Source organism: Cinclus cinclus, chromosome 19, assembly GCF_963662255.1.
Source record: "Cinclus cinclus chromosome 19, bCinCin1.1, whole genome shotgun sequence".
Taxonomy (NCBI): Eukaryota; Metazoa; Chordata; class Aves; order Passeriformes; family Cinclidae; genus Cinclus; species Cinclus cinclus.
The window spans coordinates 11,245,567-11,271,249 of NC_085064.1; the positions used below are offsets into that span (position 1 = coordinate 11,245,567).

The 25,683-nt window shown below is 53.4% G+C and overlaps 1 protein-coding gene across 1 annotated transcript; it reads right to left on the reverse strand.

Annotated features, from left to right (window-relative positions):
- Window positions 1-13,529: 13,529 nt before the first annotated feature.
- SAPCD2 (suppressor APC domain containing 2) lies at window positions 13,530-23,684 on the reverse strand. Its single transcript, XM_062505819.1, has 6 exons — window positions 23,249-23,684; window positions 18,895-19,028; window positions 15,395-15,541; window positions 15,179-15,277; window positions 14,574-14,687; window positions 13,530-13,725 (listed from the first exon to the last, which is right to left on the reverse strand). The coding sequence occupies exons 1-6, from the start codon at window positions 23,652-23,654 to the stop codon at window positions 13,600-13,602; spliced, it is 1,026 nt and encodes a 341-aa protein (XP_062361803.1). The 5' UTR covers window positions 23,655-23,684; the 3' UTR covers window positions 13,530-13,599.
- Window positions 23,685-25,683: the final 1,999 nt, after the last annotated feature.

Consider the following 25,683-nt stretch of genomic DNA (forward strand, 5'->3'; position numbering starts at 1 on the left):
TGGAAACTCAGCCTATGGGAATGGAGGGGTCTCTCCTCTTCTTTGGTAGGACATCAATAAAAAACAGACTCCCAGCATGTCTTGGGCTTCCTGGTGCACTCCTGTTCCCAACCCCCCCAGGAGATGGGGAGCACCAAGAAGAACTATCCTGCAGTGTTCCCTCTCCCACTCCACAGTACTTCTGGGGAAAGCTCTGCATCACAGAAACATCTTGTCTGGACTCCTTGGTTTCACTGGTCTCTTTTCCCACTGTTTTCCATCAGGAGCCATGAGAGCAACCCCAGCACACTGGCTCAGATCTCCCCACCAGCCTGGAGCCATCCTTTGTCTATCCAGTGACTGCCTTAACAACAATCCTAAAGTTAAATTTGTGGCCCTGAAAATGGATTTTTCTTGTGACAGATGGTCACTGCCTCTATGCAAAGGTACACAGCGTCAAGGACACCCCTCCAGCCAGCTGGCACATTTCTAGTCCTTTACACATCCCAAAATGCAGCAAGAAATCTCAGGAGAGCCATTTCCTCTGCTAGAGTCCAGGGCTTGCTCTGGCCCTAACTGACACAATGTGCATTCTCTTCCCAGCCTTAGTCCAAATGGCTTTCCCCACCAACTGGGCAGCCAGATCCTTCCCTGCCTGTTGGGATTCCAGTGTGCAGCCTCAGCCAGCTGATTACTGGAGGTCAGGAGACGACTCAAAGCCACCTATGCTGGACCCAGACTGGAAGAGCATCCTTTGTTCCTGGACAAGGACTTTCTGGTGCCATCCTGCTGACAGAGCCAAAACCCAAATGTACTGCCTGGGTGCCCCAGGACTCGGCTCCCACTGCCCTCGGGAAGTCAGTGCTTATGTGCTCCCAGGGCTCCCAGTCGTTCGTGGGGGCAGAGGAGTACAGAAGCCCTTCTGAAGGGGGATATCACAGGCTGTTGTTATTCCTGGCTCCAGCTGTCACTGCTCCTGGTAGCAGAACAAACCCCTCGTGTCCAGCAGAGCAATATCAGCATAATGCACAGGCAGGGCAGGTAATGGTACACTCAAGCGAATGGTGGCGCAGACAGTTGATGGCACAGGCAGACAGTGGCATACACAGCAGATTCATTTCCCACCACTGTGGTAGGGAGGGCAGTGCAAGGTGCCCGAAGCAGCCTGAAATGCTCCTGGCTGGCTGCAGGAGTCCTGTTTCAGGGATGGCAGCAGTGGACCCACTGCAACACAAGGGGAGGAGAGCAGGTGCTGTGGCCTTTGCCAAGGCTCAGCCAAGGGATCACTCCATCTCCTATATTGTCTCTCGGCCATGGGTGCCTCCTGGCAGCATCCCTCCCTGTTCCTGCTGCCCAGGCCCTGCAGGATTCCCACCCAAATCCACTGACATCTGGGCAAAGGGAAGACCTTTCCTGGGTCCTGACAGCTCCCACTTTGGACAAACACTACTGGGAGCTCACTTTCCTGGAGACAATCCCTCAGCATCCCTCAACATTCACTTCCTGGCAAGCCCTCCAGCAGCCAGACTTGTCTCCTTCCAGCAAAGCTGAGGTTCCACAGGGCTGCTCATGCAGGAAAATGGATGAGCTTTGGAGAGCTGCAGTGCAATCACCTGTAACAGTTGAGTCAAATCATACCCTGGTCAGAAAGTTATCCAGCTTTAATCAATTTATTAAACTAATTTTCCCCCAGATTTAACCATCCTGCTTCATCACCATTGCCCAACCTGGAGCCTTCTGTATGAACTCTCCTCCTGAATTCCTGGTGCACTCCAGGGCCTCCCAGCGATCCTAAGAGCTTTTTCTCAAACAACTCAGAACTCAAAGATGAGAGTCAGAAAACCCAAAACCCTGACACTGAAAAATCTCTAACATTTATAACTGGCAGAGATTTTCATGGTTATACATTTTCAGGTTTTTGACATATCTGCAGAACTGGACTTTTATTTGTCTTTCAGGAGAAGCTTGAGCTTTTGAGCTGATTGTGGCATGCAACCAGCTTGAATGTGAGAAAATCATGTGTTGTGAAGATCTCAAAAAGCCCTGGGAAGCCTTATTCATTTCCTCCTCCTCCACATTCTACAAACCAATGTGACTGATGTGCAGCTGGATGCTCCCAAGGAAGCACAGGGGTCTCTCCAGCTGCAGAGGGACACCCTCAGACACACCCCAGGGCTGCAGGTACCCATTCCTGTCCCAAAACAGACACGTCTTTGGGTGCCTTAAGGCCACTTCAGGCAGGTCAGCTGGCTTTGTGCAAACCTCTGAAACATAAAAAATGTTGCTTCAGCACGAAGCAAGTCTGGGACAGTTCCACAGCCCCCATGGTGCAGCATCACACTCAGTGCTGGGCAGGGTCCCAGTCCTGTCTGGAGTCCAGCTCCCTCCTTCATTAACACTGGTCCAGAGGAGGCCACAGAGATGCTCTGAGGGGCTGGAGCCCCTCTGCTTTGGAGCCAGGCTGGGACAGCTGGAGGTGTTCATCTGGAGAAGAAAAGGCTCCAGGGAGAGCTGAGAGCCCCTGCCGGGGCCTAAATGGGCTCCAGGAGAGCTGGAGAGGGACTGGGGACAAGGGATGGAAGTGACAAGGGCGAATAGCCTCAGTGGTTAGATGGGCTACTGCGAAGAAATCCTTCCCTGTGAGGGTGGGGAGGCCCTGGCACAGGATGCCCAGAGAAGCTGTGGCTGCCCCATCCTGGAAGTATCCAAGGCCGGGTTGGACGGGTCTTGGAACTACCTGGGATAGTGGAAGGTGTCCCTACCCATAGCAGGGGGTGGAACAAGATGGACTTGAAGGTCCCTTGGTGCAAACCATTCTATGGTTCTGATCTGCAAAATATTTTGAAGAAAAGGTCCCATGACAAATGTTCGCTGCTGCAGGACAAGAGAACAATCAGGATACTCACCTGGGATGGCATGGGTTAAATGCGTATCTGAGGCTGAAGTAGATTGCAGAGGTGATTGAGTCACCAGGAAGGGAAAGGAGATAAAGAACAGCTGTATACTGGGATATTCTCAGACCTTCAGAGCTGCTAATACTTCACTCCAGGCCATGGCCCTGCCCTTTCAAGATACATTAACGCATTGTTCCTAGGACAAAAGGAAAAGAAAAACCTACCCAGGTTCATTGCAAGGAAACTGGCAGTGACCTCTATGTGCTCCTGTGTGCCTGTAGGGATAGGGCCATGCCCAGGATGAGCATGGGAAGGATGCTTGTCCCACCTCCTGCTCTCAGGTTTCAGCAGGTGACTTGCATGAAACTACTGAGTGCAAATTTTCCAGTTTCGGGTGGATTTTAGTTTTTGTGGTGTGGAAGAACAATCATAGTTTCATGGGGTAACGACAGGTGCTCCAGTGAGACACTACCTTGTTGTGGGGGAAAGCTTTCTTCACTGGGGTAATTTCTTTCTGTTCAAAGTCCCTGGGCAGGGCTCAAAAGAGAAACAGTGCATGAGTGTGAAATTTGGCAGCACCTGGGGGTGCAGGCAGCTTGCCAGAGGCACTCAGCAGCCGCTTGCCAGGTCTCAAACTCTCTTGCACCAGGTGCTGGAGCAGCTGCACAGGTTGGTGAGTCCTCAGGAGAGCTGATATCAATCCAGGTGTGTGAAGCTTCTGTCAGGACAGACATGGTCCTGCCTGGTGTGCATCAACCAGACAGGAACTGGACATAGGCTGCTATGGATGAGCAGCCACATCCCGCTTCCAGTGCAACCCCATTCTGCTCTAGCCTGGTCCCCATCCTGCCAGGGGGACATCGTGTCCTTGGGACTGCATTGGCAAGGTTTGGGCAGTGGGGGGGTCTGTAAAGTGCCTTAGTGAGAAGGCACCTGAAGCTGTCCCTGTGTTGGACCCACCACAACCACCCAAAGCTGAGCCTGCCAGCAGTGAATGGGGGAGTCCTCTGGAATAACGTATTTAAGGAAAAGTAAAAACCACTGCACAGCCCTGCAGATCCTAGTTCAGTGGAGAGGGAAGGGAGAAGGTGCTCCAGGTGCTAGAACAGAGATTACCTGCAGCCTGTCCGGATGACCATGAAGAGGCAGCTGTGCTCCTGAAACCTATGGAGGTCCACGGTGGAGCAGATACACACCTAGAGCCCCTGGCAGATCCTACACCTGTTCCTTCTCATGGCAGGAGCCTGCCTCCAGCCTCTGAGGGCTGGTTTGAGTGTCAAACTGGTGCTGGGAGCCTACCTGACTGCCACTGTCTCCTACCCTCACCTTGTCTTGCAGGAAGGCTTTACGTGCCTTGCTAAAGGATTCAGCTTCCCTTTCCAACACCCCACACATCTCTTTGGAAGCAATCCCTGAGATTGGCAATGTCAGTTCTTCTGTGTTTAGGGGGTGCCCAATCATAGCAGGACTTCCCCAGCCCAAGGTCAAGAAGAGCTGCCAGGCAGCTGCCACATCCCAGCCACTTCCAAACAGAGGCACAGAGTGCCTGAGCCCTGTGCCAGGCTGCAAGTGCTGCTCAGGCTCCTCTCAATAATCTGCCAGGACCATCACTCCTGAGGGGCAGAGAGAGGATGGTCGCCAGGTTCTGTGGCTCAGCAGTGGGTTGTTGCACGAGGAGAAATGTTTCTAGTGTTTGGAATAACTGGGGTCTCCTGGGAGTCACTGTACAGCCCACCAGGGAACCAGGCAGGCACTTGCTTAGGCTCCTTAGAAGTAGGTTTAAGCTTTCAGATGAAGTCTTTACAGGTACAAGTTCCACTTGTTTAAAATATGTCAGAATCCAGCTAGAGCCTGTGCCAGCCACATTCCTGGCTGACATACATCACTCTCAGCAAATAAGCCTGGGAGCAGCCAGCAGTAACACAGCTGTCATATTCCCACTGTGCCCTCCTGCCATGAATGAGGAAAGCAACAGCATGCATATGGGATACTTTCCTTGAGCTCTCTTCCGCTGGGGGGTGTCCTGAGCCAGCCATGATTTTCTGATTTTCACCTTTCAGTAGATCCCTCCTCTCTGTACTTGTCAAAATCCCTCTACTGCAGTGTAGACAAACCTCCAGAAGCACCATCCCTTATCAGGGAGCTGCTTCACCCACCCTAGCACTGGGAGCTGCCTGCTTTAGGATGGGTTGCATCTGGCTTCTACCTTTACTTCATACACTGGAAGAGATGGTAGCTCCATCCCTCTCCAGTCTCTTCAGGACAGTCCTGAGTTTACAGACCCCGAGTTTTATCTTCTCTGGCTGGAGGGATGAGTACTGCTTAGACAGGAAGGGTCCTTCCCACCAGTTTCCCGGGGACCCTACGGCCATATGATGCTTCCTGGCAGGGCTCAGCTGTGCCTGCTCCCCCACGAGCCACTGCACTACCCTGGTGCATCCCAGGGGGCAGGATCAGCCCCCTCATGATCCTTGCTGCCATGCTGATTGTTCCTACAGCCAGATCCCACCTTACATCCCTCCTGGAGTCAGCAGGATATCCACCACAGAGCAGAGGCATACTGCTATCCCACAGGCTGGCCCAGACCTCTGGGGTTTTCCCATCAGTGATGTACTTTCCATTGCTTTTAAAAATAAAAACCCAGTAATAAAAATTCCAGCTAATTTTATCCCCAGCCTGTTTTTCCCAGGCTACTGCAGGATGAGGTGCCTCATGCAGCCTTGCCTGGGGTGTTCACTGTGCAGCACCAACAGTGCTCATGCATCCAGGGCATCTGGGGGCACTGGAGGGGAGGACATTGAGCCCCACCAGTTGGTTGGTTGCTCAATGGAAAGCCTCTTTCCTCTCTGCCTTGCTGGAGAGCCAGGAATGAGAGTGGAACAGTGCAAGCAAAGCCATGGTGTGACCATGGTCACAGGGTGAGCATGGATACATGTAATCGTGGACAGTGTAACCCACGAGCATGATGTGAGCACAGACAGAGGATGAGCATGTACATGGCACGAGCACAGTCTCAGTGTGTGTGCATGGACACAGGACAGCCTGGCACAGCCACAGCTGTGCTGCTGTGCTGATGCCCTTATGCGTGCCCAAGGCAGTGGATTTCTCTAGCAGTGCCAGAATCCCTGAGAATCTCTCAGAGCACTACCATGGATACTGGTGCAGCGGTGTCTGTGGCAGTGCTCCCCCATCCATCTGTCACTGGAGGAGTCATTAGCACGCTCCACAGTGCTGGAGCACCCAACAGTTGTTGAGCTGTGGCAGTGGTCAGCCAAGGCGGCTGTCGCAGCCTGACCCTGGCACGCACACCAGTGACAGGAAAGCCATTTCTCAGCTCTGCAGCTTATCTGGCAGCTGGAAGGATGGGCAAAAGTTCCCTGGCCCTGAAGGGATCACGTTGGTGCCTCCAGCCATCAGCAACAGGGCAGGAGGGGCTGGAGATGTTGGAGAAGGGTTCCTGCTCTGCAGACCCACATCCCATCCTGAGGCTAGTACACCAGAATCCTGAGAGCAGAGAGAGCTGCCAATCCCACTGAGGCAGGAGGAGGAAAAGCAGCTCATGCCCCCAATAAAATATTGGAAATCTCTGGAAAAGCCACAGGAGTTGGAGATGGGCTCCAGCTCCCATTGTTCCTGGGAACAGTGGGTCAGTCACAGGAATGGTGCAGTCACAGTGGGAGCTCTGCCCCTCCTCAGACACCCCTGGCACAGCAGTCCTGTCTAATGCAAAGCAATCAGGTCATTCCTGGGGGGGGGTTGGTTTCTGTGGGATGAGCTGCTCCAAGCCTCACAGCCCCAACATACCAATTAAGTTTTGCAATACTTTGCATTTTCGTAGCCCCTTTGATTTCATTAATTCTGGGCTCCCTCTGGAGGTGAGTGCTGCATGAGAAGCTGAGCAAAGGAAGAAAAGAAGGCTGAGGACCCTGGAGAGAAATAAATACCCTCTCCTACAAGTATTGCTTACAAAAGCTGCTTTTTTGGTTTTTTTCTTCCTAATTCCTTGATTTTAGGAGGGCTAAGAAGATCTAGAACTTTCTGGGAGTTGGCAGTGATGTAAGTCTACTCATCCAAAGAAAATGTGAAAAATGGCTGGGTTTGGAAAACCTCCTTAGGATTTGGGATAGAGAAGTAAAATGGGAGCTGACAAGTGCAGATGTTCAGGCAGTGCAGAGTATGGGACACTGCAGGGGTGAAGCTGCCCCTGGAGACCTCACCAAGAACCTCCCCAGAATCAGCCACATTCCTCCAGCTGTCATGGATGCAGGGGTGTCAGGAATGCTGCTGAGGTGCTGGGTCCCCCTAACACAATAGGACAAGCCTGGCAGCATGGCATGGAGAAGCAGCTGCAGGCACACACCAGCCACCAGTGAGAAGGCATTGGCATCGGTGCAGGGGTGTTGGCAACAGGATGTCTCTCACAAACCCAAATTATTTCCTTTCTATGCCATCAATGCTAGATATTTAATGATAGAATTGTTACATCATTTGGTTATTACCTTCCTGGCTGAATCAGCTGAAGCCTTTCCAAGCTGGCCAGGGCATAACCATCACATGGGATGGGACACTAGACAGAGTCTGGGGTGGCTCCTGGCCTGGGACAGGGGGATGGTTGATCTACCCGTGGGACACGGCCTCACCCACAAAGTGGTTCAGCCTGAGGACTAATGAAGGTCTTAGATTTGAAAAGCTAATGGAGATTTTGGAAGGATCCCAAAGAACTGGATGTTTTCTGCCTAGCAGAACTCATGCCTCCAGAAAGAAAAAATGGATGTGTTTAAAACTTCCTGCAACTGAACTCAGTGCAAAGCCTTCTTATCTAGGGCTAAACAAAACCTTGGGGGCCAAGGCAATGTCTTCCAGGTTTCTTGATTTAATGAATAGAACAAAAGACTGCTTTTTTCTCCCAGCTTGAGCAGCACCACATGGGAGCAGTGATCTTCAGCAGAGGCCATACCTGGGAACTAGGGTCTCGGGCTAGGACATCCTGCTTGCACTGGGCTGTCATCGCTGTGTCACTCTGCCCTGTGGATCCTCATCTGTGGGCACAAAGACATGGATGTGGCTGTGACCTTTGCCCATGGCAGCTGCAGGATGCCAATCCTGCCTGCCCTCAAGTTCTTGACAGGAAGATGTCATAATTTAGATGATAAAAACTGGATTTTTTTTACCCCCAAGGAAAAGGGCCAGGGGACATCTCTACTGCCATCACATCCCTACGTGGAGTCTTCTTAGGCTTGCAGACACTCACACATGTCCCTCATGGACAGGAGTTGTTTTCAGTAGCCAAAATAAGTCAAACCTGCCTGCCTGGACCTGTTTGAGGATGGGTTGTCCCTGCGTGCCCATGGCACATTTGTGGGTTCTCTTAGACCCAAAGCAGAGAAGCTTTGGGGGTAAAAGGAGGGTACATGCCCAGGAGAGGCTCTGGGGCAAAAGGACTTGCTACTCCCAGTGCCTTCCCCTGGATATGGCCACAGGACAAACAGGTGTCCTGTCTCCCCTGCCCCATGGCCAAGACAGGGGAGTGAAGTGCTGGGCTGTTTGTGTTTACAGAATAGTCCAGACTTTCTGCTTTGGGGATGTGCTGGTCCATGGAGGAGAGCCACAATGAGAATTAGAGGGATGAAGCATTTATTTCACCTGAGGAAAGGTTGTGTAAGTTAGGCTTTTTCAGTCTGGAGAAGAGAAGGCTCCAGGGAGACCTTAAAGCCTCTTCCAATGCTTAAGGAGGCTCCAAGAGAGCAGGCAGGGGCTTTGGAGAGGGGCCTGGAGTCACAGCACAAGAGGGAATGGCGTCAAGGGTTAGATAGTGCAATAGGGAGAAATAGTTCCCAGTGAGGGTGGTGAGGCCCTGGCACCAGTTGCCCAGAGAAGCTGTGGCTGCCCCAGCCCTGGAAATGTCCCAGGCCAGGTTAGGTGGGTCTAGTGGAATATATCTCTGCCCATGGGAAGGTGTGGAACAACATGGTCTTTAAAGACCCCTTCCAACTCAGAGCCATCTGGGATTCTGATTCTCTGATTCAATGGTCCATGTGCCCAGCCCTCATCTACAACTGAGGCAGGGCAGTCAAAGGGTGTTTTTACATGGGTGGGTTTTGATAGCTCCCTGGGATATGACTGCAGCACAGACCTAGTGCAGGCTCTGTCCCTCCAGTTGCCTGCTCCCACCCAACCCAGAGCATGACCCCATCTCCCAGGAGGAGCAACTAGAGGTGGCCCAATGGCACAGCAGGAGGATGAGGTCACCTCTACCCCCTGTCTGCACCTACTGCCACATGGGTGTCCCACAAAAGGACACTTTAGGTCTAAGGGAACCCACACAGTACCCATGGTCCTCCAGGGTGCTGGCCAATACCTCAGCACTCTTGCTCTGCTCCCTGACAGCTGCTTTTCCAGGGCTCAGTATCCTCCATGTGCTGCTACCTCTTTGTGTGATGTGGGGGAGTTTAAGTCATGGTCCCTGTGGTACACAGCTGCAGAGCAAAGCAGCAATTGTCTTCCCCATCACATGGGTCTCCCAGAGGGAGCATCTGCCTTCAATTAGCTCTGTCTTGGAACAGAGCAGGGTGGCTCTGTCTTGGAGCAGGCAGAGGTGAGTGCCCACACCAGGCTGGAATCACAGCCAGTCATCGGCTCTGGCAGAGATCTGATGGGACACTGAAGCAGAGCCTGGATCCTGTGCTTGATCCCCTCCAGATGGGAAGTGTCCCCCAGAAATAAACCATGCTGGCCCAGCCACCACCATACCCTGCAATGGGGAGGGCAGACCCTCTCCATTCCACCTGGGGGCGGGCCTTTGCTCACAGTGCAGCAAATATCAGCCACAGGCAGGGAGGAGAAACAGGGAGCACTGGGTAGCACCAGTGATGCTCCCAAGGCAGGAGGCAGTTTATACCTGCTGAGAGGAGACTAGTGCTGTCATTCTGGAACCTCAGATACAAGCAAGAGCCCAGCATACAGTCATGGCTGCAGCAACACAGCACGGGATGGTCTGCGATGGGAGAACCCTCTGAGGGATCACAGGGAAAATCTGCACACGCCTGCAGGTCTGAGATGCAACAGGCACCTTCTTAGTCTAGTCAGCCCTGCACAGCCCAGTTCCCCATCCCAATGAGTACCATCCCCTACATCCTCTTCAGGTTATCACATGCTCGGTTTGCTTCCCAGGGAGTTGCTCTGACAACAGCAGTTGTCATCAGTACAGAGCAAGAGGGCTGCAGGGCCAGGGCAGCAGAGACTGTGGTGGCCCAGCAGTGCTGACCATATGGCAGAGAAGAAAAGCAAAAAAGGACAGAATGCTCAGGTCAGGGACCCAAGATGCAGCTGCTCCTGCTGCCATGTGGGATAATTGCTCTGCTGGTACAACAGCCCTTCTCTAAAGGGGAAGCTGGTCATGGAGCCCAGGCTCAGAGGGCATGTAGCTAGGCAGAAGAGAGAAACTATGAATAGATAAACCTGGGTGGACTGGATCCTTCCCAAACTGCATGGCTGAGGACGCAGAGGATGAGATCCTGCATCCCTGAGCTACCTAGGGGCCAGACTGAGCTTAGGAGAGGGCTCACCCTGCTCAATAGCTCAGGCTGTGGCAGTGGGGACCCCCCCATGCAATGGCACCCACCATAAATGCCCAGGGACAGGAATGTTGACCCCACAGTGTTGTACCTGCTTGTTACAACCTCCAGTGTGGAGGGCTGTGGGGAGGTGAGGTGGGTTGCCAGGAGCTGTCCTGGCTGGGGACAGCACAGCCCTACTCCTGCTGTTCCCAGTGTAACCACAGAATCACACAGTGGGTTCCAGCAGTTATCAGAGCCCTGGAAGCGCCACAGATCTATGGAAAGCCAGTTCCAGCAGGAAAAAGCCTGAAGAGAATGAAAAGTGTTCAACCACATGTCCCAGCTTATACATCACTTACAGACCCAGCCCCAAACACAGGTCTCATGGCTCCTGAGCCAGCTCCCACAGTTAAGGATGCCTAAGTGGACACAGCCCAGACCCGCAGGGGAGGGTCAGGCTCATCAGGGACCTAGAAACAGTCTGGCCAGAGCGACAGCTTGAGGTGAGTCCTGCAGTTCCCAGGGGAAACCTGGTCCCAGTGGGCCCTGGCACTGCCAGGGCTACCCTGCAACCTGCTGCAGTCTCACAGAAAGTAGGGTGGGGGCCAGTGGTGCTGGCCAGGGCTGGGACAACCCTCCTGGGCTGGGGCAGAGAGAGCTGCCCTGGCTCTGCATGGAGCAGCTTGGAGTGGGAATCATGACTCTCTTTTTCCTTTGGAAGCCCTCATGAGCTCCACACCCAAGCAAAGGCACGAAATGGGAACCAAGGGCAATTACCAACTCTCTTCCCGTCCCAACTGGAACTAGTGGCTGCCCTAAGCAGCACCTGGAAGAGGCCATTGCAGAGATCCCTCTGCCAGCTGCTGGTAAGCAGACTGGGGTCTCCCTCTTGTCTCTGCTCCCCACAGGGAAGGCTCAGTCTCTGCAGGGTACAGGGTTCATCCCACAGCCTGGGAAAGGACAGTGTCCCGATCAGTGCAGAGCCTCAGGTTTGCCCCATATGAGTTGCCACCTCAGCATAGGGCAGAGAGACACATGCTACACATGCCATGCCACAGAGGTCCCCTGTGGCTGACCCTGTGGGAAGGAGTCACTGCAGAGCACCAGCCACTGTTGCCACCACTGTGGGGTAGCTCTGAGAAAGGGCACTTAAAAGCAAATAAGACGTTGCGAATTGCACCAGCACTGCCTGAGCAGTGTGAGCCCCAAGCACAGCTTCTGGAGTAGACAGATGAGGCTATAGCACATAGAAGGGGTGGAGGTGGCTTTAATACTCTGCCCCACAGCAGGGGACAGGGGATCCCCAGTCCCTGGGAAACCCAAAGGTGATGGGAAAGGACATGGAAACATGTCCAGGTGCAGAGACCACCAGGCTCTTTGTTTGCTCACCAGATTGCAGCTTCAGCTCCCCCTGCATTCTGAGAGACAGGACAGTCAGGGACTTCAGGGCTGGCAGCAGTAGATGGGCTGATTTAGGGAGAGAGACAGAAGGATAAATTAAATAGGTCACTCCACTTTATTATCCCTACAGACAGGTCATCCTCTTACAAAGGGTCAGTTCTAATTAAATCTCAGGCAAAACAGGCACCAGACACCAGAAGAGGCATCACAAAAAGGATGGCAAGCACTGATGCCCAGAGGACAACTAACACCCCAACTCCTGCAGACAGGGGACATGACTACACTGGCCTTGCTGCTCCTCCTCCACCATCTCCCTGGCACTCTGCTGATCCCCACTCCAGCTGCAGGCATGAGGGCAGAGCAGGAATTCATGCCTTGCAGTGAGCTTTAGCTCAGGATCAATCTCAAAGAGAACAGTTGGATGGGACAGAGAATCCTGACAGATAAGAACAGAAGTGAGAACAGAATTAGCCTGCATGTGTCAGCTCAGGGCACGGCCAGCACCTTCTGCCCAGCTCAGTACCACAGCATTATGCCTGGAGAGTCAGAACATGAAACACCCCCAGAGAGAAAGGTCCTGGCCATGAGGGTACAGAGGGCCAGGCTGAGCTACAGGCGATCTCCAGTGGAAGTACCATGGATACCAAGTACCAAGCCACAAGTCAAATGTCATTCAGCTCAAGCATCATCACCAAGCTGGGTGGGAAGCAGGAGGAGTCCTGAGATGCACCATCTAATAGGACCCATCTCTGACCACCACCACCCCTCAAGAGACCTGCAGAGAGGTGCAGCTCACAGTCAGGATGTTGTCCCTGGCAGTAGCCTCCACAACCATGTGAGGCAGAGCTGCCATTTCTCCATGTGGAGATGTGCACAATGAAGAGCCTGTCAGCCTCTGCTCTGTCCCATACTCAGTTAAATACAAAACCAAGTTCTAAAGTCCCTCTGTGAGGTCAGGCTGATGTGAGCATCCTCAGGCTATGGAACACCACTACTCCTTTAATAGTCATCATGAAAAGAATCTAATCCTGCCAGACATCAGGAAGTATTTGCCAGGTCAAGCCAAGTAACGTGTGAGGTGTCAGTCTCAACTCGTCAACAGCCCAAAACAGCAGTTCAGAGGTATAAGCTATCTTGGCTGGGCCTATGGCTCATTCCCTACAGAAGCCTGCAGACATGTAAACAGTGACTATAGTATCACTAACACAAACACGACAGAGGGGTTGCCATGATGACCACCAGTTTGGGCACTGCAGGGTCAGGACAATATCTCTGGCAGGCAGAACATGGGCAGTGGAGAGGGGCCAGGCATGCCTCCTTGGACTTCCAATCTTGTCTTCCAACAACAGAACAGGTAGGAACCAGTATTCTCTAAGGACCAGACTTATCTGGAGATGCTGTCTGGAGTGCTGAAGATACATTACTTTTCCCCAAAAGCACCCAAAATCCAGCCTAAGTCAGCAAGGGCACAGCAGCTCACCCCATACAGGCAGCACAGGCAGCACAGACAGCAGCCATGCCTCCCGCGTGCTGGGGGGTCACAGGGCTGGGGACAGTATCCCTGCAGCCCATTTAGAGACAGGAAAGGAGCAGCTTGAGAGCAGCATGGCTGATAAGCCATCAGCAGGATAGGGATGCTCTCCAAGAGATGCCACCAGCAGCCCCACACCTTGAGACAGAACACCTGGAGCAGCGGGTATGATGAGTTTGGGGAAAAAGTCCCTTGAAGCCCCTGGGGAAGTTTGGGGATGGGGCAGGGGAGGCATGTGCTAGATGAAGGTGGAGTCCAGCTGGCTCATCTCATGGTTGTGGGCACGAGCCTCGAAGAGCTGCTTGATCAGGGCAGATTTCTCCTGCTCCAGCTGGGTGATACGCTCGCTCTTGTCAGTCACCTCCTGCAAAAGATAGGGGAGGAAAATGCTGGCAACTGGTGTGTTGCAGGTAACATTTCATAGAACCACAGAATCACAGGCATTGGATAGGAGGACGTTAAAACCCATCTCATCTCAGCCCTTAACCATAGGCAGGAACACCTTCCACTAGAGCCAGTTGCTCCAAGACCTGTCCAGCCTGTCCTTAAACACTTCCAAGGATGGGGCAGCTTCTCTGGGCACCCTGTGCGAGGGCCCCACCACCCTCTCAGGGAACAATTTCTTCCCAGTATTCCATGCCAATCTGCTCTCTGGCAGTGGGAAGCCATTCCCCTTGTCCTGTCCCCCCAGGTCCTTATCCAAAGCCCCTCTCCAGCTCTCACAGAGGCTCTTTAGGCACTAAAGGGGCTCTAAGGTCTCCCTGGAGCCTTCTCCTCTCCAGGTGAACACCCCTGGCTGTCCCAGCCTGGCTCCAGAGCAGGACTCAAGGCCTCAGAGCATCTTTGTGACCATGTGCTGGGACAGAAACCCCAGCAGTGAGCCTGGCCCTGACAGACCATCTCTTCCCTGACTGCCCCCACCTGCAGCCTCTGCATTCTCTTGTGACCTCTGTTTGTCGCAGTCTTTTCCCTCTGTCAGGAATGCCTGATCCCTGCCACTCACTCACCCAGCAAACAGCTGGAGACAGCTGGGCACAGTCATGTGCCAGAGGGTCTCCACATGCAGCCCACACACCCTTTTCTGGGATGACCAAGTCTGGCCAAGCTGAAGGAACACTTCCCACTGCCTGTCATTACTTTCCCAGCCCCATCCCATACCCTTCCTTTCCCAGCATCCCCCAAGGGCATCTCCTCCACCCCACCTCTGCTCACCTTGGTGAGAAGCCGATTCTGCTCCTTCAGCATGTTGATGGCTTGCTGGGAGCCTGTGGAGGCTGGGGATGCCACAGGGACCAGCCTGCTCAGGGCTGAGGAGGGGTTTCCTGTCTGTAGGGAAGATGAAGGGATGAGACACTGAACCTCCTACCCTGTGGCTCTTCCCAGCCTTTCTTCAAGGCAAGAGGTTTCAATGGCACACAAAGAACTGGGAGAACGCCAGCAGAAGATTAAAATCCCAGCACAGGCCATTACAGGGCCTCCAGCCCACCAGGCAGAATGGGGAAGCATTCCCGCCAGTGTGCCTGGCTCCTGCCTAGCAGGACAGTCAGCTCTGAAGTGGCTGACTCAGCACCTCAGGAGGTTGGGCTTCTTATTCCTTTGACAGTGGCTGTACCTTTTTGGGGATCTTCTTTAGGCCCCCAAATGCTTTAACCACCCTCCAGTCCATGTCAGGACCAGCTGTGCTGTCCTCTTGGCTGTCCCCCATCACCTTCCCAGAGCTCTGGGAAACACTGGCAACTCCAATGTCAGCCCAGTCACCAACATGATGGGGGAAAGATCACACAAACAACCTCAAGCTGCTGATGTGCTGTTCTCACCTTGCCAGCAGTGGAAAGAAGGTCACCCAGGCAGCGGTTCACCTCCTGCAGCTTGGGGACCAAGCGCCCCAGGTAGCTCTGGCCACCTTCAGGGAAATCCTGCAAGATGGAGAGGAAGAAAAGGCTCGAGTTTACCATGGGGTCAGCTCCAGGTCCAGCCACCTCCCAGCCCTGTTCTCCAAATCCACACACAGCCAGAAGAAGCCCCAGACTCACAGCACTGGTTCTCTTCTTCCCCAGGAGCTGCTGGTGCTCCTGCATGAGCTGGATGTGCTGGTGGTACCATTCTCGAGTCTGGTCTATAAGCTCCAGACCCTGCAACAGGAAATCCTTCTCCTGTTCCAGCTCCTTCATGTACTTCAGCTGCAAGACAGAGCACAGGGATGTCACCCACTCCCCACCAAGGCTTTATCAAGTCCCAGGAGTTGGTTTCTTCATGAGGTATAGGAGGATGTAGATACAGGCAAGGGTCTCAGCCCCTTTCCCCAAGAAAAGCTACAGATAATGACTGCTGCCTGATGCTGCTTTGGAGGGAGATTTTTGGAAGCAAAGTTCTTCACTTTGGGAGAACAATCAAACAGTGTGAAGGACACTTGGGTCACCTCTGGCCTCCTGCTCACCATTGCAGGTGCAGGTTTCTTCACCTATTTACCCAGGGAGGCAGCAGGAGCAGTGCCTGCAGCTACCCCCAGCTCCCTTTGGGGTGTGAATGTCAGCCCCAGAACAGACACACTTGGATTTTGGTAAGCATTAAAGGGTCTAGCTCACTGTGCAGGCTGGAGGTCAGGGAAAAACTACAGCCCTGTTTCCCCAGTTTGCCTTACCCCTGGAGGCACATGAAGCTGAGCAAAGCATAACACACCACACCTCTCTGTAGAGGATCTCTGCAAGTTCTCAGGTTCCAGCACCAGCATCACCTGGAGAGCAGTACTGTGCCTGGAGAACTGCTACGAGGATGCCTGGGGCTCCTGCCCCCAGAACAACCCCTTGGAATAGGCCAAACAGGACCCAAGGCTGCTGCAGAACAGGGGATTGGCCCATATCCACAGGGGATACACGGTCCTCATTCCACTGTCACCTTCTGCTCCTGCTGCCCCTTGGCACCATGCTGCCACCAGCAATCAGAGAGGTGGAGAGGGATGAGGGTACATTCCTGGGGAACAGAGCAACTGATGTAGTGACCTGCTCATCACATTCACCCTGTGAGCCCACAGCCCTCCTCCTCTTTCCAATACCAGGCTGCTCCCCCAGCTCCCAAGGGCACGGGGAGCTTCCTGCCTCACTGCCTCTGCCTTCTTTGCCACACCACAGCTTGGCCTTCAACCACAGCACACACAGCCTGGGCTCCACAGTCTTCTCCAGGCACCAGGGATTTTAGTCACACATAAAATGCTGTATGCAACAGAACATTCTCCTTTGGAGAGCATCAGGAGTGGTGCAGCTCAGAACAGAACCCTGTGGACAAGTGGCACCATACCAAGACATTCTTCAGGCCATCAGCATTTCCATGCCCTCACTGCCAGCCCCAAAACCTCCCCACATCCCATACCTGCCACCCATTATACTGGGGCTACTCTTGCTCCTGCTGCTCCTGGAAATGCTTTTTACAACACAACAACCCCTCCTGCACCCTTCTCCAATGGCCCAAAGGGATGTAACCCACAGGAAGAAGTGTAGAGCTTTGGTGCTGTTGCTGAGGGGCATGAAGAAGGTGCTATATGTGGCAAGGACCCCCACTCAGCTGGGAGCGCAGCCCACAGCTGCTTCCCCTGCCCTCTTGCCACAGGGCTTGCTGGCCAGCACAGAGACCAGAGGAAGCAGGAACATCCCACAGAGCAGAGGGACACTGTCAGCCTTGCCTGGTGTGGGAACAGGCAGCATCTCACAAGGATGAGACACTTGGGGCAGGAGAAAGACAAAGCATGGATTTGGCTGGTGCTTGGTGACTGGTAAAGGGGAGGGGACAGAGCTGTGCCCTGGGCTGCCTAAAACTGACAGTGCCATCTCTCAGGGAAGGTCTCATCCCAGCCACCCTTGTGGCCACAGGGAAATCAGGCCAATAGATGAGGGACTGGCTAGAAAAAAACCAGCTGAGTGAGTGAGCACCAGATGAGATGGTGCAAAGGGTCCTGGGGCTGCAGCACAGCCTGCACAGCTCTGCTCCCTGTTCAGGAGAAACCAGTCCTGGTGCACTTTGGGATGTAGGATGGACACCAGTGCTTCTATTCCCCATGGGCTTTAGGTGAATTAGCCTACTGACAGAGTTCCTTGTCCCTTGGGAGCCCAGTATCAGGGCAGAGAGGGGTAAGGGAGGTGACAGTACAAAGATTCAGTCCTTGTACTCAAACCTGTTCCAGTTGTCTCCGTAGGCTTGGAAATGGCACCAGTGCCTAAAGGCTGTGCTCAGGGTGTCAGAGAAGGCTGAGACACCCCTTCACTGGGGTCAGAAGCACAGAAAGACAGTGTAGCACTTGGTGACATATAGGGAAAGAGGGAAAGATGGGACATCACTCCCACTGCCCACATGACAACTTGGGGGAATAAAGACCAGGGCAACACAAGCCCAGAGGAAGAGTGCTTATGGCAGAACTAGGGACAGATATGGTGGCCACTGCCCCCCTCACACAGCACTTTGAGCTTGGGACCTTGAGATGTACTCCAGCTCCGAGTTGCACACCCAGGGAAGAGCCCTGCCATGGAAGAAGAGACCTTCCTCTCTCCAAACAGCAACCTCCAACTTGCAAAACCCTCCATCCCAGACACACAAAGCTACATTTACCACTCCTTATCAGCATCCCCCCAGCAGAGGCCCTTCTCATGGCTGTAAGCCCAGCTAACTACCTGCACAAACATCCCCTCCCCAGGCTAGCATCAGGCTGGCATGTTGTATCCTCCAAGGCCAGCAACAGGCTGGGCACTGCTGGTCAGGCCTTCTAGGCTGCAGGAGCAGGAAGACACCAGGGTGCAAGGAGTGAAAGTGCAGTGGTGACTGCCACCAAGTACTCATCCTGCAGGCCTGGTCCTGGCTCTCTGCCCAGGGCAATTTAGCTTGAGCCTGGGGGCAACATGCCCAGGCAGCTACTCTATTCCACCTGGGAGCAATGAGATCCCTTCACACAGGCAATTTGATCCAAGCCTCTCCACTCGGTGGTGGAGAAAGGGGAGCAGACCCCTCCATCCTGGGCTGCCTGGATAAATTCTATGTGGATTTCTCTGCTCTGCTAGCAAAAAGTCTAAGGAAGCAAAGAGGACCTGCATGTTTGAGCCCTCATCTGCATAGAACGTCTGGGAGGGGACGCAGCCTGGCCTCACTGTTTGCCAGCACAAAGCATACCTGACCCTTGCTGGGGTGCTCTCAAAGCCCAGAGATCCATGTGTTCCCACACCTCCACCTTTGTCTTCCTTTTCCCAAGATCTTGCCCATGGGGAAGGCAGCCAGCACACTGGCTTCATGGGCTGACCCCACTCTGTGGGAAGGCATCCACTTCCTTCCTATCTGGCACAATTCAGGACAGAAAGCACCTTGGAAATAATGGCAGAACATCTACATACATCAACAGACCTTCATATCCAAAATATCAGGATTTTGCCTGATGTCCCACAGCTCAGGTGTGCAGGGTAGGTAGAGAGGAAGCCAAAGCCCAGAGATGGCATCAGCAGTGAGGGACCCCTACAATCCACCTTCCCCTTCATGGGAACCCACAACACTCCCTTACCATGCTGAAGTCCACGCCATTGGTGATGGTGTGTCTCCGATGTTCTGCATGGCCTCTCTGGTGCCTCCGAATGTCCCCAGCCCCCAGGTGGCCATTGTCTCCCTGGGACTGCCCAGCAGACTTTGCAACACCACCTGGAACAGAGGAAGCCATGAGGCCACAAGCTACTTTCAACAAAATTCTCCCTAAGACCATTTCTGTGAGATGATCTGCAGGGTGGTATTGCAAACAGGGAGAAACTGAGCAAACTGCCAGCCTGAGTACCTGCTCCTGTTTTTGTCCAAGCAGGACAGGTGTCAGGAATGACTGACTCAGCTGTGCCAGGCTGGCAACAGACCTCAATGTAATCTTTTAAAGAGAAAGCAGCTTCCAGGAAAAGCTGGTCCAGTCCCAGCCAGGGCAACTAAACCATTAGTGTTGCCTGCCCTCATGTGTCCTCACGGGACACCTGGTTTCCACTCAGGTGGCACCAGCTCTGCCAGGAAACAAACTTCTCCTGAAGGCAGTTCCTGCCTGGTGATGGACTTGGCCATGTGGATATCCAGCCCAGACACTATGTCTATGATATAATCATAAAATAAATCAGGCTGTAGATTTTCCAAAATTTGATTAAATAAATTAATATTCAATTAAATTAAATTTTATTAAACCCACAACATATTATCCTACAAAAGACTAATCTACTACAAACATATGCTGCTGATGCAAATCCATGCATAAACCATTTTTGAAGATTAAATTCATACTGTCAGGTTCCAGACTGGGTCAGGCATCTCCTGCCTGTAAGCCAGGGCAGGAATTCCCTGGGCATCTGCAGTGAAGTCTGCACAAGCCCCACACTGCCCAACCTCACCAGAAACCCAGTCCTGCCATCACAGCTGAGCTAGCTCTGATCCACTGCTAGCCAAGCTGGTACAGAAGCACCCTGACACCCCACCATCCCAAACCACAGTATGAAGGCGCTGGGGTGCAGTCAGCACATCCCCAGGCAAGTCAGGGCAGCAGCTCAGACTCTTCCTCTTTTACTGCCTCAGTCCCCAGCACACCCTGTCTCATGCCACCCCATCAGCCCCACAGCTTGCCTGCTCCCTGCACACAGGGAGTAGGTTTCCTCAGGAGTTCCTTTCCCAACCTGGCTTTTCAAGAAGAGCAGCAAGGAGCCGGCAACTGATGGCAGGCACCTGGGGAAAACGCCCTCTTCCCAGGATAGCTCCCCACACATCTGCCAGGCACCCCCACCCCTTGCACATCCTTCTACCAGACCTGCCTGGCACAGGTCTGGCACATTCCCTGTCAATGCGACACCTCAGTTTGTCACTTTGTGTCACTGGGGAAAGCTACCATGCCATGGGAAAAATCCTCTTTCTGGTCCACCACAGTATCTCACTCCACCTCCCAGCAAGTACTCTGGCACAGACAGGTCTCTAGCACAGTGAACACAAAATCTTTTCATCCATATGCTTTGCCAGCTCACTTTGGTTTCATCGACTCACATCTACCTGGGAGGAACCCAGCAAGACTGGTGTGACCACACACGTTGTCCTAGCAGACCTGCAGTATATCCTGCTCGAAAAGCTGAGAAACAGCCCCAAAACCAAGGATACTCAACAGTCAGAAACCCAAGGCAAAGCCACGAGCAATTCTGGTAGGAGCTTCAGGACAAACACACGTTAACAAACTTTTTGCTGCAGTTACCTAGAAATGCTGGGTTGAGCTGAGCTGCACCTCTGATAAGCAGGAGCTCCTGGTCAACCAACTGAGCTCTGCACACCTGAGCTGACAAGGTAGTTGCTAGAACAGAAGCCCTGGTAATGTGCTGGGATAGTTCTTCTTAGGGAAAGAACAGGATCAGATCACCAGCGGTGGAAGAGATCCTGCCATGAGATAATGGATGGGCTCCTTCCTCCCTCTGGGACCCTCTTTGCTCAGGAGTAGCAGACACTTCATGGTTGTTTTACACTTCTCCACAAGTATTCTTGGCAATGGCCCAGACAAGCCCCTACAAACCATCCCCTCCTCCTGCTAGTGCCAACAGCTCTCCACCTGCTAAAGCCAAGCCACTCCTGGAGCAAGGGAAAGCACTATGCTGGGGAAGAGCCAGTGCCCAGGGCCATGACACACTTCCTGAGCTCCTTCTGCTCTATGCCTTGACTTCTCCAGGTCCCAGCTCTCAGGGGCACTACCAGGGTAAAGACCCCCAAGAGCAATGCACTCAGACACTACTGTGACAAGACACCAGGCACCTGAGGTAGGAACATTCTTATGGTGACTTACCTGCCTTGTGACTTCTCCAGTATCTGCCTCATCATCCTAATGTCCAGTGGGTGCTGTTGGCTCCCCAGAGACCACAGAGTGACAAGCAGCAGCTTGCAGACTGCACCAGCACTGCTGGGCTGAGCAGAAGCTGGAAGCTGACTTAAGCAGGGACCTCAGAAGCACTTCTGCCCACATGCTAGGAGAGGGGACAGAATTGTTGTCCCACTGGCTCACCGCACCCCTGAACATGCAAGGAGGACCACTGGCCCCAACCTCTGCCATTTTGCCATGAGCCACATCCAAATCACCTCTACCATGTCTAGATGTTCCTCAGACCATAAAGCAAAGCTGGGGAGGTACCCTGTGAGCACTCGCTTTCCCCAAAACACAGGCAGGAAGCATTTCCTCTGACTCATTGCAGCTTATGAACACTGATACATCATCTCAATGCACTTGGTTGGGATCTTACAGATGCCACCACATGCAGCTAGAGGCTCAGAGCAGCCTCACACCCAAATGATATAATCTTAGTGGAGACGGGTCTCCCTGCAGCTCCCAGCACACATCTCCGCAGTAGGGATGGAGCCATATCCTGCCACGACATTGCCCAACTCCCCTGCAGCCAGCTGAGAACACCTCTGTTCAACTGGACCTTGGGAAACCACCTGTGGAGGAGCACACTGGGCAGTCGTGCAGAGCTAAAAGAGATGGAGTAACTGAGCTGTACCATTTTTCTAAGCTGCTGAATGAATCTGAAACTCAGGCCTCTTGCCAAAAGACAGCCCTGCAGTGTGGGATGCTGGCAGCAAGGGCTGAGGCACTAACCCTGCCTGCAGGCTCTAGACAGTTATGGAACATCACCCTGTAATGGAAAGATCCTCAGGAAGCAGAAAGCTGCTGCAGTCATATGCTTGCTCCTCCCAGAGCAGAGTTTTTGATCTGCTTTCTATTCACCAAGCAGGATTTTTTTTCAGGTTTTTCCAGATTTACACTCTTGATGATAGAAAACTTAGTCTGCTTAATAATATTCCCTTAGATGAAGCTCCAGTGATTATTCTGGACACAAAATAGAAAGCAGAGAACCTCAGTCACAGTTAAGTTTCTTCTCCACCCATCAGAAGGGACTGGGAAGGAGTGGTTGGGAAGACAAACCAGCCTGACATTCCCAAGATGGAGGAAGTCATTGCACTCAGGTGATGCAATAACAAGTATCAGCTCTGCACACAGACTTTGTCTCCTCTGATCTCAAAGAACTTCACAGACTCCGATAAAAAATTATTACCTACCCAGAAGCCTGGTTTCCTTATAACGTTTTCTACTGACTAGCAACAAATCCAAATGCCAGCTCAGTGCGTGGAAGGCTCTGGCAGAGCCAGCACAGGGAGCCCAGATCCCGAGGGAAGGGCAGAGTCCACAAGGATGCGCAAGTGAGCTCTGTGGACAGAGCCTGGGACAGCAGAGCATATCTCTCTGGTGCCTCTCTCCCGTTTTTTCATTGATTAATTCTTTTTTATTAAGAATAGTGCTGTAGAACTATACAAATCAAAAAGGCGGATCAGGTTTTGCATTTTTTATTTGTCCAAACATCGTGAAAGAATCACTCGTGAGGGCGAGCCCAGCACAATGCCCACCGAGCAAGCGGCCGCTCCGCGACCGCAGCTTCACTCCAGCGAAGCTGCTCGGTTTTGGGGGGTCCCAGCCATTCTCCGAGCTGTGTCATCCACCCCCCGGGGAAGGTCAGGACAGACTCTACGTCAGGGGACAACCACGGACACATTACGGCAAAGCCCTTAATTCTTCCTGTCAGCGCTGTAAATAGCCCAGTGCGTCGCGAGGGGAACACAGCCCCGGGCGGCCGGCGGCGCTGGGATATTCGCACCGGGATCGGAGTTCAGCGAAACCAAATCAGGACTAACAGTAACTTGGGGCGAGTTTCATACCGGCCCTCCGGGAACCCCTGGCTCTGAGCCCAGAGGACGGCAGAGGGGAGAGGGGTGAGCCGCGGGATCCCATCCCGACCTCCGAGCGCCAGTCCCTGGCCCCGGCGCTGCCATCACCCCCGCAAGCCCGAAACCCCCAGCCCAGTCCCGCCACTCACCGCGGCCTCGGGGCTGGCCGTGCCCCGGTTCCTGCTGCCCGGTGCTCTTCCCCCGTCGCTCCTCGGAACAGCGAGGGCTTGGCAGCTTCTCCACGCTCCGCCGTCCGCCGCTGCCACCCTCCACCGGGGGCACAGCCTCAGGCAGGGCCGCCCGCAGCCCCAGCACGAACCTCTCGAAGGTCAGGTAGCCGCTGGCCGGCGCCGCCTGCCGCAACCCCTCCATCACCCCGGCGGGCAGCTCCTGGGCTTCCGCTCCCCGCCAGCGCGATTCGATCTCCCGTAGGTGCACGTAGCCCCGCCGCCGGTCATCCAGGATATCGAAAAGAGTCCGCAGGCTCTGCAGGAAAACTCGGGGAAGACCCTCGGTCCCGGCGGGGAATGAGCGGTCACCGCGCTCCGGGGCCATCGCCGCCGCTCCGAGCGTTACTCCAAGCCCCGCCCCCCGGGCCTATTGGCTGGCGGCGAGGGAATGCCGCGCATCCATTGGCTGGCAGCGAGCAGGCGCTCCGGCAATTGGCTGAGAGGCAGCACGGCAATTTGAGTTGCACGTGGTCCCCGCCCCGCCCTGCGCCCGCGGGTCGCCGGGGTCCCGCTCCTTTAGCGGGGGGAGCCCGACCCTCCCCTCCGGACGAGGGACCGCGACAAACGCCACACCCTTCCTCCTTCTTCCCCCATTCTTTATATACTGAGCATGATGTAGTATGGTTCAGAATATCTCTTGGGTCAGTTGGGGTCAGCTGTCTTGGCTGTGTATTCCCCCAACTCCTTATGCACCCCTATCCCACTCCCTGATGGGGTGGAGTGAGAAGCAGAAAAGACCGTGGGTCTGTACAAGCACCACTCAGCAATTAGAAAAATATCTTCGCATTGTCAGCACCATCTTTTGGTCTCCATATTTTCAGCGCAAATCTAAAACTTATCCCCTTAACAGCTACTGTGAAAAAAAATAATTCCAACCCAGACAAAACCAGCACAATTTCTAAAGACTTCAGAGCCAATGTGATTAGTGAACAGGGACAAGGAAAATCCTAACTGTGGCATTCACTCTTACTGCCACATTTGCAAACATGCCCAAGAATTGTCAGTCAATGCAGTATGCCTACCAGGAGGGGGATGTAGAGCTCCAGCATGGAGGAGTCCTGTGTGGTGTACTTGTCTGGTGCCATGGGGATATAAATGCTGACAGAGGGAATACAATCCCATTCCCCCAGTGCTGTGGCTGGTAAGACACCAGTGGCCACCAGCCAGCAGGAGATGGGGTAGGAGCCCTATTGAACCACAGACATTAAAAAGTCCCACCAGTGTTGACAAAAGTGAAAGAAACAGGATTTGAATCTAATCTTTTACAAATTAAATATGCACTGGCATTGGTAAGAGAATGAATTTCTCTACTTTACAGGGAAATTTACTGTGTCCGTTAGACTCAGCAGCATGTTAATCCTAGTGCAAGGTGCTGCCTCCTCTGCAAACTTCCTCTGTCAGAGAGTCCCATTGCCATACAGCAGACTGCAAAGCCCTGGTGTCATGATTCCCATGTCACAGGCCCTTCAGTCTGCTCAAGGGGCTCTGGGAAGACATGTGCCAGCACCTCCAGAGCCCTCATGCTGGTTTGATGCTCATGATTCTGAGAGGAGTGTCAGAGAGCAAGCCTGCTGCAGAAAGGTGATGGCCAGGAAAGGTGGTGAACCACTGTTCAGGTGCTCAGGTAGTGAGACTATGTGTGTCATGGACATGTGCCACATGTGTCTTCCTGTGTCACAGATGCCTCCTTGTGCCACATGCTAGGGGTGATTCCCTTTATCTCTGAGTTGGCTTCGAAGGAAGAGAGTGGAAGCTACTTGGGGCTCAAGCCCTCCCACCCACCTGGCCCTTGCTGTGCTGCCCTTGCCATCAGATTCCTTGTCCAGATCAGACTTCATCCAGATGTCTTCAGCACCTTTGTCCTATTTCTGGCTTCTCATTCAATTTTTGCCACTTCTTTTCTCCATGGAGGCTCAGTCTTGCCAGCCCCAGGCTGCCAGGTAAATTACAGCAGCCTCTGGACACCCTCAGGGGGCTTTTCTCTACCAAGGTCCTGTTCCAGCTGCTCTCTGTGCTGCAGCTGAGCTGTTCACAGCCTGCTTTTTTTTCAACTCATTTATTTTCATAAATTTTCCAGACCCGTCCTACCTGTTTGAGGTCTCTGCTTGGTTAAGCTGTGTTTGACTGAACAGGTTCACACCTGTTCAGGATATGGGGAGAAGGAACCAGGGCTTCCCTGTGCTTCCTGCTCTAAAACCAAGGCAGCCACTGTGGTGCTGCTCAGCTCCGGTACATGGGCTGTTTTGCTCAGCAAAGGCTTGATCTGCAAAAAAAGGGGATTTCCTCTAGGTTCCTCCCCCATCTCTGACCTTGCTGGAGCAGCAAGGAGTAACAGGGAAATCAGAACGACCTTA